The sequence below is a fragment of the Netta rufina genome (genome assembly GCF_964035555.1).
Source record: "Netta rufina genome assembly, chromosome: 2".
Taxonomy (NCBI): Eukaryota; Metazoa; Chordata; class Aves; order Anseriformes; family Anatidae; genus Netta; species Netta rufina.
This window is the reverse complement of record NC_140124.1, coordinates 55,160,392-55,173,739: the sequence shown is the minus strand read 5'-3', so window position 1 is coordinate 55,173,739 and position 13,348 is coordinate 55,160,392. Positions and strand designations below refer to the sequence as shown.

General features: G+C 37.1%; 2 protein-coding genes across 9 annotated transcripts in view; one reads left to right on the top strand and one right to left on the bottom strand.

The window, feature by feature from the left end:
- CUL1 (cullin 1) overlaps positions 1-2,807 on the top strand; it is a 50,290-nt gene extending 47,483 nt beyond the window's left edge. Inside the window, exons 20-23 of one of the 2 annotated variants that reach the window (XM_084282479.1) lie at positions 204-309; positions 1,168-1,281; positions 2,167-2,215; positions 2,294-2,807. In XM_084282479.1, coding sequence (XP_084138605.1) covers positions 204-309; positions 1,168-1,281; positions 2,167-2,215; positions 2,294-2,301 — 277 coding nt within the window. In that variant the 3' untranslated portion in view covers positions 2,302-2,807. Of the gene's footprint in view, positions 1-203; positions 310-1,167; positions 1,282-2,166 lie in introns of both variants that reach the window. The other variant, XM_084282478.1, reaches the window with a different exon arrangement.
- A 2,188-nt stretch (positions 2,808-4,995) lies between these two features.
- Positions 4,996-13,348, bottom strand: part of EZH2 (enhancer of zeste 2 polycomb repressive complex 2 subunit) — a 56,584-nt gene continuing 48,231 nt past the window's right edge. For 3 of the 7 annotated variants that reach the window (XM_084282649.1, XM_084282650.1, XM_084282652.1), the window contains exons 13-20: positions 10,842-10,882; positions 9,615-9,740; positions 8,930-9,108; positions 8,146-8,241; positions 7,459-7,540; positions 6,584-6,664; positions 6,385-6,469; positions 4,996-5,606 (exon numbers count right to left, since the gene is read on the bottom strand). In XM_084282649.1, coding sequence (XP_084138775.1) covers positions 5,546-5,606; positions 6,385-6,469; positions 6,584-6,664; positions 7,459-7,540; positions 8,146-8,241; positions 8,930-9,108; positions 9,615-9,740; positions 10,842-10,882 — 751 coding nt within the window. In that variant the 3' untranslated portion in view covers positions 4,996-5,545. Of the gene's footprint in view, positions 5,607-6,384; positions 6,470-6,583; positions 6,665-7,396; positions 7,541-8,145; positions 8,242-8,929; positions 9,109-9,614; positions 9,741-10,841; positions 10,883-13,348 lie in introns of those variants that run through there. The other 4 variants (XM_084282651.1, XM_084282653.1, XR_014618244.1 and 1 more) reach the window with 3 other exon arrangements.

Genomic DNA, 13,348 nt, shown 5'->3' with positions numbered 1-13,348 from the left:
TGCACATGGTCATGGGCCCACTGTTTTTCTAGTTATTGTTTTTTTATTTATTTTTTTATTTATTTTTAACTTTAATGAGATTTTTTAAATCTTTTGGAACTGACAAGGTCTGCTTTTGTTGCTCAAGTAATTGTGGGTAGTTCGGTGAGTTTTTGTTTTGAGAACAGGCTCATTGTTTGATTAACTTCTGTTTTTCTTTACAGCAAAAAATTAAGGGTAAACATCAATGTGCCAATGAAGACTGAACAGAAGCAGGAGCAAGAAACTACACACAAAAATATAGAGGAAGATAGGAAACTACTGATTCAGGTGACTAGTACTGCAGAGTACTGCCACACAGCGCACTTGAAATCCTAACTCTGTAGTCTTTTAATGAGATACACTATGGGATTTTTTTATTTTTTATTGAAAGACAATGTGTAGTACCAATACAATGGAATGAAGCTAAAAATATATTTACAATGCTCTTGAAGGTGCTTCCAGTGAAAGACATGATAGCATACCGTCCTTCACATAGTTTTAACATGTTGGTGAGTGTTTGCGTTCCATGGAGGCATACACTCACCAGACCTCTATTCTGGGTGAAAATTAGTTATATTTAGGCAGAATGAACTAGAAGGTATTTTTCTATCACTTCATTTGGAATCCACCTGAGAAGCAAGTAGGGCAAGGGAAGAAGATAAAATAGAATAGTTCAGTTGGAAGGGACCTTTAGAGTGTGACTGCCTGACCTCTTTAGGGCTAACCAGAAGTTAAAGCATATTAATGAGGGTGTTTTCCAAATGCCTCTTGAACACTGACAGGCATGGGGCATCAATCACCTGCCTGCTACATAAATGGACTACTAAGAGAATGTTACAGTAAGGTTAAACGTTGTTGTAAGGTGAATTGCTGTTGGTACTATTGTCCTTACTGACCTTAAGCAGAGTAGTTCTCAAAATTCATGTGTCAAAAGCACTTTTGATGTCTGTATACCATATAGAATGAGTTATGAAAGTCTGTCTGAGTAGTTGGCACTTGTAGGTACACTTCTCCTTATCTGCTACTGAAGTAGTCTGTGATGATGCTTCTGTGCTAGCAAACATTATCTGCTGGGGAAGTGAAATGGTTCTATGCAGAAGTCAAGTTGTATGCACTAAAGCACATCTTTCTGACTTTGATGTGCAGGCTGCTATTGTAAGAATCATGAAAATGAGGAAGGTTCTAAAACACCAGCAACTGCTTGGAGAAGTGCTAACACAGCTATCCTCAAGGTTCAAGCCACGAGTTCCAGTAATTAAGGTATGTGAAAATCATTGCTCTGAACCAGTGATCTGGGGGTGAGGAAGATAAAATATATGCTTCTGAATTAAAAAGGGAAACTAAAGATGGGATGGGTAGGGACAGAGCTTAAAATTGTAACTAATCAGTAAATATTTTAACCAGAAATAGATTCCTTATATGGTTTCTCAAATGTCTCCTATTCATATTTTGTATTGTTTGCAGTGGTAAAATAGCTTGAGTGCTTTTATTTATTTATTTTCTGTGTGTGTGTCGGTGCCAGCATACAGCAATCCCTTCTCCAGGCTTACCTATTGTTCTGTTCTCACGGTTGTCAGAGTACCACTGCTTACAGGCCTGCTTACTATAATAGTTTTCTGATCTCTTCTAGAATAAAAAAAGTTGGGAAGGGGGCGCTATATTTAATTGTTTTCCTAATTGGTTGGTTTAGTTTTTCTTTTCACATCCAAGACCCAGAGGGACAAGTGGAGCATGAAACAGCCAGTGGAGAGCCACTGTATGAACAGGCACCAGTGCTGAAAATGATGCATATAGACAAGTCATTAAACAGGCCACTGGTTACTGCTGTAGCAATCTTTAGTAACGTTATAGTAAGCACTCTACATCTTGGTTTAATTCTTTATTTGCTGTCTTACTACCAAGTTGCTGAGCATACTACCATGGAATGGCATCAAGTAAGCATAATTCCATTCAGTGGACTAGTGAAGTGTCTTCAACATGGATGTGGTCAGAAATGGGAGAGTGAATTGCCTTGGTTTGTGCCCATTGCCTACTCCCATCTTCTACTTGGCATGAAAATCAAAGGCCAAAATTGTTCAAAGCTCGTAGCAACCACGGAGGGTTTCTGTCAGTGTAGCCACCACTTACCTTTGTTTCTCCTCACAGAAATGCATTGACATTCTGATTGAGAAGGAGTACTTGGAACGTGTTGATGGTGAGAAGGACACCTACAGTTACTTGGCTTAACATTTTTATTAGCAAAATTTCTGACTGTGTGACACTCGGCAAATAGGTATGTGATGGAAAGAATGAAAGCAACGGAACTTCATAGCAGCTACCCTGCTGCCATTTGGACCTCCCTTTTTAATAACTGAGACCAGGACTCCCATCAGCCAGTCTCAGACTTACATCAGAACTGCTCAGGATTGATACATTTCAAGTATGTAAATATGGACACCAATGCCATTTAACCTAATTTAAGAACAGAAAGGAATCAAACCCTTCTCCTTTAAGGGTTGCATGCTACTGCATTTAAATCAATACATTGGCTATATGATAAACAGCTGCCATCACAGGCAGCACTTATAAATGTTGGCAGCACTTTGAGAGCGAGTCTGAATGGACCCATGTGTAATCTGCTATGAAAAACCATTTGTATAGTGTGTTTCATTTTTTAATGTGATAAATAAAAAAAAAAAAATTAAAAGATTTCTGTACAAGTTGCATTTGGTTTTATTGTTTTAAGTTTCATGACTTATCTTTCTAAATGTAAATAAAAGGTATAATGGTTATGAAAGATATAGAAACTTGTTTTGCTTTTCCTCCTTTCCCATTTTCCAGTGATTTAAAGCATACTTTGTTCTCTGAAGAGATTAATTTTCATCTGTAATCAAACATAAGTATTATTTCTTTAAGAGGAAATGCCTGCTTTGAAAAGAGAAGAAAACTGTGATTTCACAAGATAAGCGGAATAGAAAATGTGAAATATGCAGAAATACTTGGTCATCTGAAATTGGAGTTATTTTTAACGTATCCCATCACACTTGTCTAAGTATTGCCTTGAATAAGGTTTACGCTGCCCCTTTCTTTGAATAAAACAAAAAATTGAGTGTGTTCCTAAAGATTAATTCCTATTAAATGCAACCTGTGATGGGAATAAAATGTTACTATACATACATTGATTGACCAAGCTTCATTCCATTCTTTTCATGTTGTATATTCATCATATACATGTGAAAGGAAAACCGGCTTATGTAACAAGCAAAAAGCTACCATCCTCACATGACTCAATCTTGTTAATTATATTCTTCATTCTTGATGGTGAAAAGGCTTTTGCTTTCCCTTTTTTCCCCTTAGAAACGATCAGTGTTTTGTTTGTGTGGCATGAAGGGAGGCAGGTTTGGTGTTGATAATGTTCTCTGAGTCTAAATTTTATGGTTATAACTAATCTTTGTGGTTATAACTAGGCTTTGACCTACAAAAATGCTTGGTTTAAAAAAAAAAAAAAGTCCCAGCGTGAATTGTGGTGTATTAGATAGGATCCTAACTTGTTTGGAAAATGGATAGTCTGATCATCTTGAGATTTTGCAAGCTTCCTATTCCTGTACTGAAAGAACTTTCATTGCACTGAAGCCTCCCTGCATGATTAAATGCACCTTGCTGTTTGATTTTTGAGTTGCCTTTGGAAGTTCTTTTTTTTTTTCTGTAGGGGGATGTAAGGGTGGTATGGCTCTAGAAAAGCATACCAAATGCTCATGTGGGATGCCAGAAATAACCTGCTGTGAGCTGCCTTTCACAGCCTTGTTGGGCAGCCTAACCCATCACTGGTTAAAGCAGTACTGCTTTGCATAGTTTGTATGTTATATTGTGCAGAGCTCTATTTTAAAAAGCCCATCTGCTCTCAGTCTGGCTCTAGGCAATTGAAATGCTTTAGCTAAGCAGGGTGAAAATAAGTTTTGACCTTGCAAAAGGAGAATAGCTGACTGGTCACCCATGTTACAACATGGGGAGGGATGGGGACTGGAAAGCAAAAATGACCAGCAAGAGAGACTTTCTCCCCTTGCAACTGCCCCCAAAGGTTTGAATAGTTCAAGCTGTTTTTTTCTTATCAGTAAGATGAGGGGTATGAATTCTTAGTTCTTGTTCCTGGAGTCAGTGTGGAATAAGATGGTGTTGAGCACCCGATACCAGACTGCAATACTTCAGCTCTGTCTGAAAAGAATCAGTAAGTTAGAACCTCCTCAGTCCAGAATGCAGTCAGTCATTACTGACAGGATTTCTTGAAATCAGTTTTGTAATACTGTTTTCCTGTCTCTGCCCTCCTAGCCCAGCTGTTTTGACTATGTATCAGAGCATCATGTTCTAGCAATAAGCTGCAGAGTTCAGACTCTGCTGGCAAATGAGAAATAAACATGTACAAGACCCAAACAGATGACTATCTCCAATCTAAAAAAATTTGGATGAAAACATATGAAGTTTGTAATAAGAGCTAGACATTTGTACCGCTAAGCAAACAGTTGTTGCTTACAGCTAAGCCAGTTAAGTGGTCTTGGGCTGGTTGATGCACATGGTATATGTACGTAATTATGGCATCATTCAGGTTGCAGCTTAAGAAAAGCCACAATTCAGGGGAGCAGTTACTGGAGTTAAGGGAACACTGTTCCCTAATCAGATGACATGTGGCCTCTTCAGTGTTTTTTCTACACATATATTCATGACACCTGTTTGAAGAGCTGGGTTACTGTTAAGCTAGTATGTGTCTAGAAGAAAACCTTGTAACATTAGGCACCACGTACATCTTAGTATTTGTCATGAAAACGCTTTGCTTCAGAAATAATCACAACTCTACTTAGTCCCTTTGTTCTTTTAGTGTCCATCTAGTGTTAATGGACTGGTAGGACTTAGTCTCTTGTTAGGACTGATGAGATAGATATAGTGAAAGTAGAGGAAAAATGATAGCATGACAACAGGTCAGCTTAGATGTTTCTGGCCTCTAATTATCACTTCAGAGAACCTGACTGTAGCTTTACCCTAAGGGTGCATGAAAACTGAAGATCACTACTCTTTTACTTAAGTGCTACGGTTGAAGTTCCTACAAATTAATTTTTTTTTACAAAAAGAGATGATTGTATGTAAAGAATTTAATGTAAGTGTGACCTGAAGTAACAGAAACAGAACTAGGCAAGTATGGACTGCCTTTATTCAGAAATTGAAAGCAAGTCGCCACTTTGCTTTTTCAACTACCTAGCACAGAATCCCAACTCCATTCCAGTAAAAATGAAGAAGTTCAAGTATCCTTTATTCAAGGTTGAAAAATGTACCACACCACATTATTGCAAAAGGTCATAGGTACAAAACACTTTGCAGCTGGTGAGAAGGCAATAAAAAGTTGTTTTTTTAAAATTTGTTACTATAAATTACTGTTACAGTACTTTGCAAATACAGAATTTCAAATTGCATCATTTTATCTTTTAAAAATTGCCCACAGTACTAGAAATTCCTGAAGATAAGGCAGCTGTATGTTTAAAAGAAGAGGTAGCTGGTGTCAAGGGATTTCCATTTCTCTTTCTATGCCCACATACTTAAGGGCATCAGCTTGGCTATATCTGAAATAAAAATAACAACAAAAATCAGTAACACTGAGCATTTCAACTTCACTCTTCTGACCTAACAGCACAGCAGCTCAGCCTGGAATACCCTCAGATTTGCCAGTTTTCCCACTACTGGGGCCTTTGCTTCCTCTGTGACCTTGCAGATACAAAACAATGCAGAACGTTCAAGAAATTGCTTTAAGAAAAGCATGAGCCAAAGGGGGAAAGAAACGCACACTTTTCATCCTGCATCCCACACTGCTATAGTTATTTTAGCTAATGGAAGGAAATTAAGTCAACCTTGAGAAATGCAGTTAAATAGTACTGTTTTCACTGGACAGATAAGTTTTCTTCTAGTAATGATTTTAGAGGAAAGTATGAACACAATCTTAGCAAGCACTTCTCAGTAATAAAGCAAAAATTTCTTGTCCATTTCTGAATGATGGTAGAGTCAACGTGCACTGCTAACCAGGGAACTCTACCCAAAGAAACTTTAATGCCTGTCTGCCTGGTAACATTATGCAAATCTTCCCTCTTTCTAAGTACCATTTCTTTTCTCGATACAAGCTGCTGTTGAAGGTTTGCAAGGCTCTTGGCCAGCTGCTTTGCTTAAGTCAGTCTTACTATTGTCTTACTATTGTTTTTTGACTTTAAAAAAAAATGCTCCAGGACTGTCTCTCAATTACTGTGCCTTACAACTTCGGGTCTCAGCAGCTAATTTTGAGCTGACCAAGAACTACAGTTAGATAATCCAATGTGTGATAGGAAGAAGTTACAAAAAACATCTACCAACCTGTAGTCAAAGAACAGTTCTTCACCAGTCTGAATGGCTCTTTTAGCAAATATTCCTATTCTGTGATCACCATTAACCATCATAACTGTTAAAAAGAAATATAAACTCATGTTAACAAAAATACTGAAAATGTATATTCTGAATTAGCATCCCACAACGTTTCGTGTATTGTTATGCTAAAGGTGAATTTAAAACTTACCTTTTGCATAGCAGTTGGGATTTACTGAATGGTTAGCAAATCTAATCTTGTTGCCCTTGCGTGTTGCATCAACCACAAAATCTAGGAAAAAAAGGCCACAAGTGATAGGTAGGTCACCTACAAACATTTTTTTGGTGTTTATTTAATACCTAGTGTGCTTAGATTTTAGCAGCTGGAAAGATAACTGCTCAGCTTCCCACATAGAAGAGCTTGCACAGTCTCTTACAGTAGCTTTATTGTCCTGCAACTCAGAATGTTCTGCTGCCCAACACTGAGCAGCCCATTTATCTCCTGCCCCAGTAGCAATACCTTAGTTTCTCATTTAAAGCTTCTCTAAACTTACTCCACAAGGACAAGTTCCATAAATATATTAAGTTAACATTTACAGAAGGCAGCTTTTTTCTTCCAAATATTTTCTAGTATTCCATAATTGACACAGTACAGTCAGTGTTTTTCCTCTTCAAGCAGCAGTAGCTGTACTAGTAGCTGTGTGGCTCCTTCTCCTCGCAAATTACCATCATAACTTACTGATTATTTAAGTCATAGTAAAATTATTTCAAACAATAGCTAGCATGACTTTTACTATTCAGGTTAGTTGACTAGTGCTTGCATGTCATCTTACTCCTTGAAAATCTACTTCTACACAACTCATCTTGCATAGTTGGCTTATATAATAGGCTTTACTAGTATCTATTTGAACAGTGTTTACATTAAACACTATCAGCACTAGGAACCAAGAAAGTTACTGAGAAAAGATAAGGGAAAGAGAAAATTTCTTAGTCTTACCTGCTGCCTACAAAAGAACAGGGCTGAAGGATATTGTGAACATACATATTTTATGTATGTTGTAAGGATTATGACTTGTAAACACTTACCATTATTCAAGTTAAACAGAAAGCTGCACATGTACTTGTCATATACTTTTCCTCTTCTGTCTGCCTCATCCTGAGAAATAATCTGAAAGGAACAGTATTTGTAAAGTAGACCACCTCTCCCCTTTTGTAACCATAAGAACTTAAGGTTGGAAAAAATAGACGCCTTTCTTATTTATTCTCTGACACTGAAAATATTCCCAAACATAAAATACTCTTTTCAGTATTCTGGAGTTATCAAACAATCATGGTTTGCTTTAAGCATAAGTTCTTTCAGAACAGGAAGAAAGCCAGAATTGCTTCTCATCTCAAAATCAAGACTGCATATATGATTCAGTTTTATTATTATCATTATTATTAATTATTGTGGAATATCAGTTAATGAAAGTGCCTACTGAATTTTAGTACTATATTAAATGATTTTGCACAAAGTTCCAGGTGTGTCTGAATTGAAATTATATCAAAGATAAAAGTAAACTTCAACACTCATTCTCACAAGAACCTATATCATTATTTTTGTGACATTTCAATCATCTGACTCCTGGGTTTGGAGTCTCTGACAGCAATAAATATATACTTAGTCAATCACATTTGTCTCTCTAAAAAATGTCTATAACGTGATGTGATAATCTCCTGGTTCCAAGTCAACATGCAGCTTTACCAATTAAGTTCATACATAACCTTCTTTACCTCACCACAGTATTCAGAGATGAATTCATTCTTCTGTACAGGATCCTTGATGAATATTCCCCAGCCTGCCACATCTGAAGGTGCCAACAGCAAGTGCTGTGGGAGCAGGGTGGAGAGAATAAAAAAGAGCTTAGACAACATATACACTAAGGACTTCAAACTAGAAAGGTCTGCTGACAGGAGTATAATACCAATTAGTTCACCATTTGACAGCCTAGTTGGTGGAAAGATGCTCCAGAGCAGATTTTTTTTTTGTTCTGTGTGTTTTTTTTTTTTTTTTTTTTTTTTTTTTTTAAATGAGCTGAACAGGCTTTCCAGATATATTTGGTAGACTGTGTACAAGTTGTTGCATTAGAGTCAACAACTTAACAAAGAATAGCAGTCTCTATGTTTGAGCCAAGTTTTCTTGCCCTGAACTAGAGAAAGGCTTACAAGCTACCACTTTAGAACAGCAGACTATTTGCAAAATACAAGAGAAGCCTGACTGGGAGAAAGAAGAGAGATTCTACCACAGTATTATACAGAGAACACTAAAAACACTAACGTGGTAGTGGTATATGATAAAACGTACAAGCCTAACAGCAGCACATAAGCACAGTAACGTAAGTGACAGCTACCTCCCATTCTTGGTTTTTGGCTTTTTATTGTTTGGTTGGTTTTTGTTTTATTTTAGCTGTTGTTTTTTTCCTTTTTGAAAGCATGAAAACAAATTCCATATTCTGATGTGAAAATGACTCAGAAAAACAAAACAAGGCAATAGGCATGTAATTGTATATCTACATACTTTTTTGGATCCTCTCTGAATGCTGCAGTTCTTGCAAGAAACATTTTTGCTGTCCCAGTGGTCAGCTGCTCCACATGTTAAACAGAGATCAGGATCACATTCACGTACAGCTAGGTAACATGGACACTGCTTAGTGTTGCATTGTGCTTTACAACGACATCCAGGAAACCTGTTTTGGCCTACAAAGGAACATAAGAAAAACAAAAAGGGCAAGTATGAAAAAAGTACCAGGTAAAAGAGATTATAAAAGAAACAATAGAGATTATAGCATATCAGAATATTAAAAACAAAACAACCACTGATCTTTTTATAGGACATTTGGAAGTACTAAGAATTCTTGCCTTCTCTGATTTTAGAATCAGAATATCCCAAGTTGGAAGGGACCCATAAGGATCATCAAGTCCAACTCCTCAAATCCAACTCCCATAAGGATCATCAAGTCCAAGTCCAGCTCCTCTACTTCAGACTTCCCCAATTCTCAACATTAAGACTTTGATTTTGTTCAGTGGCTAACAAGAGGGCAAGATAAAACTGAATATTGTGCTGCTTTTATTTATTTTTGTAAACACTGTTCAACACTATTTGCTCCTCTTGCAATCACTGTCTGCAGTACAGACAGAGAGCTAGTACAGAGACGCTAGGACAGTAAAAAAATTTATAAGATAGCTCTTACATTTTTACTTACATTCTGAGCTGCACTGACAAAACTTCTCACAGAAGTTTTGAGCAATTACACATGGGCATGAGCTGTCACAAGGCTGACGTGGATGATCACATGGCTGATAGTTGTAAACATGATTTGATGACCCATCTGAATAAAAATAGCAACATTTGGTAACGGTGAAAGGTGTAAACAAACAATATGCAGTTCCCTTCATTCAGTATAAGTTCCCTTTAAGTCCGTTAACTAAGAAACCCCAAAACCAAACAAGCCCAATACTACAAACTGTGTGTGTTGGTGTTTTTTTTGTTTTTTTTTTTAAGACACCAAACCAGAACCGTAAAATTAGTAAGGTGTTTGACACCATTAGTTGCTTACTTCCTTGTGCACTTCATTTTTCCCATTATTTAGCTAAAGTATTCAAAATTGGAAGCTTTCTACTGTGGAAAACTGAAAAACAAAACTACAATGGTATAATTTCCTGCGTAAATATGTGGGAGAGTAACTCTGGTATTATTCAAAGCAAATTTGCTCAAACACCCCCAGATCATTTTTACACTAGAGCAACAGTCAACTTTAAAACAGATAATGCTGGGCAAAATAATACTTGGTCATTATACCACTGTGCTTTACAAAGTCATTTTTCCAATACAGACAATGCTAACATCTTACAGGCAAGGAGGGACTACTGGTGGAAAATCTAGCATTACCTATAGAGCAGCTAGGAGAATTTGGTGCAATATAAATTATGTTTGCTGTTAATACTCCTGAGCTTTTGTTGGGCTTGCATATATTTGTAAAAATGCTCAATTAGGAAGCAAAAAGGGGAGAGAAACAAACTGATTATTCGTTGCTAAAAGTCCCAACCATTCTCAACAAATTTTCAGAAAACAATTTCTAAAATAAGCTGTTTTTTTTTAAAGAAATAAATGCTGCTTTTTACTGCAGCTTCTATTTTTGATATTGTTTTATGTATTTTAATGACACCATACTTAAATTGTAAATTCAGCCTCCTACCATTTTCATTGATTTATAGAATATTTCCAAGAAATTATTTAAACTATGTCCCTACTATATCTGTAATGAGATTTATTTATTCATTTTTTTACTTCCCCTATGATCTCTATCTCCCCATGGAATGTATATAATGACCTAGCATTAAAAAAATACAAACAAATAAACAAGCAAACCAAAAAAGCAATAGTAGGATCTTAAAAGTTCAGGACATAAATTGAATGGAAAGATGCTAACCCTTTTTCAGCTGTATCTTTCTGCAATGAGCAGCCCACAACCTGCAAAAACACAAAACAAACACAAGAAGGTTGACAGGAACTCTTCCTGCAGTGGGCTGGGAAAGATATCTGCATCTTGCACCCATGCTTGATATGAAATGGGCGAGTTTCTGGTAACATGAACATCCGCTAAGTGTACAGACAGACGTGGTTGCAACAGAACCACCTTGTTCTAGTCTCTTGGAGCTGAGTTTTAAAACTCAACACTCTGCAGGCTAATCCCTCCCTCTCCCCACACCACTGCATTACTGTAGTCCCAGAATTGTACACATGAGAAGCCCCCACCCAGCCCAGGCTAGAGATTATTTAAATTCGGGTGGCCTTGAAGGAACCCTGCAAGGAGGTGACTGCTGGAACTGCTTCTAGTGGGCAGAAGCAGCAGCACAAGATATCAAATTGCAGATATGCAGGGGTATCTAAATAGAGGGGTGAAAGTGTGTCAGCTGTTCGCATCACAGGACTTGGGCTTACACTAGTAGTCTCCTACAGATCACAACCAGGTATTACCCCTCATCTGCCAATCTCCAAGTATGGGACAACAGATCACACTGCTAAATCATTTCCCTTCAATTTCAAACCTTCTGTGCATTATGTGCCTTCCTCTTACATAGTTATAGTTTTCCTTCAGTGTCCTCCTTCTCTGTTAACGTACCTAAGCAATGCTTTTTCAAGTTTGCTTGGGGGCAGAAGGTTGGGGTGTTTGTGGAATGCGTGTTTGTTGGAATAGCATGTTTTTGTTTATCACAGCATGGCTTGCTACACTTGCAATTTCTTGCAGGTTATGATTACCCCTTTTCTTTATTTTGTAGCCATTTCAGGTTGCAAATTTTGTGGGCAAGTAATATATCATGAATAGCAGAGTCAGACAATCAAGCAAAAATACTTGTCTGGACCTCAGGTACCAAACACACACTTAAAAAATTTCAGCAGCCTTAAAATTAAAAGTAGAAATACATGTTGTTGTTTGTTTTTAGTTTTTGTTCAATTCTATGCATTGTTGTTAGCAGCTGAATTTCAGTGAATAAACAATTTTTAAAAAGTTAAATTAGTTGGAGTTAGGATTTTCAAAATTTGATACTTGCTGTTTATTAGTACATTATATAGCAACATCAAGGGAATATAGAACAACTCTCACTCCCCAACGAAATAACTACGAAATATGCTGCTAGCTGCATCTAGCTAGCACTTTCTGTGCAAATTTACTTATTATAACTGGTCTGAAATAGTAGTAAACACCTGTACTCAAATTCCTCAGCACACAATACTTAGACAGCTGTACTGCCTTTCGATGAATGCAACAGTCCAAAGTCTGTGTTCTGCAAAATTACCTTCTGCTGTACCTATCCAAATAGGATTTTTTACCTGGTACTTTCTTTTATATAAGCATTGTCTCAATTTCTGCTTTAATTCAGTTGTTTGCTGCCTCTTTCTGTCACATGCAATATTTTTTAGGTTAACAATATTCTCTGTGCTATTGCCCTTTCAAAGATTTACTGTTTGACTTCATTAAGCTATCAATAGCTAACTTTCTTCCAAACATTTGTAGAAACCCATACAAGTTAAAAACATCCAGAGGCAAACTTATTCAAGGTAACGCAGTTGAAGAGTGGGCAATGAACCAAAGACTATCAGAATTACAGAACACTGTAACAAATAGATGACATTCCTGTCGAGAATGGCTCTCTCTAGAAGAGAAGAACTGGGGAAAAAAAGATGCCAACATATATTTTTGAATTATGAAACACTGACTTTATGTAAGAAGCCCATTCCCATAAAACTGGGAGGAGTGTGATTTTGACTTAAATTACTCTAATGCATAAGCTACCTTTATTTCATTTTTTTTTTCCTGGCTGGTATTTGGCAAGTATAACTTAATGCTACTTTTGAACAACTCTTTCACAGAAGCTTGTCTCAGCTTAAGGTAATGAGAACCTACCAGCATACCAAATCCTTCAAGGCTTTGTGTGTGGATACACTCCTTAAAAAACTATTTCATTAGCAATTAGTATGAGTATCTATAGATACAGATATTTAAGCGAAGCACTGTCCTAATACTTAACAGTAAAATGCCATTTCCTGACTAGTTGCCTGCTGGAACTTTTTGGTTTTATGCGAAAGTGGATTGTATTGACATGGCTACCTGAATATGACAAAGATTGCCATTATCAACCAAACGTTCAGAAAACTATCAACTCAAGATGGATAGAAAATTCAGCATGGAAGTCACAATGACAAAGGCATAAGTTTTGCCACTCTTGTAACAGAGACTGGTGTCGTAGGCTAAGAGACCTCAGCAAGAAAGGAACCAAGACATCTTGTGTGACCATGACGTGAGGGAAATGACAGGCAACAGCATGGAGCTGCCATCACTGACCAGTTAGACAGGAGGTTTGATTAGCACAATCAGGTATTGTGTTCATTTTCTTGCAACTTTCAAAAACTGCCAGGAAGCACTGTACGTTCTCC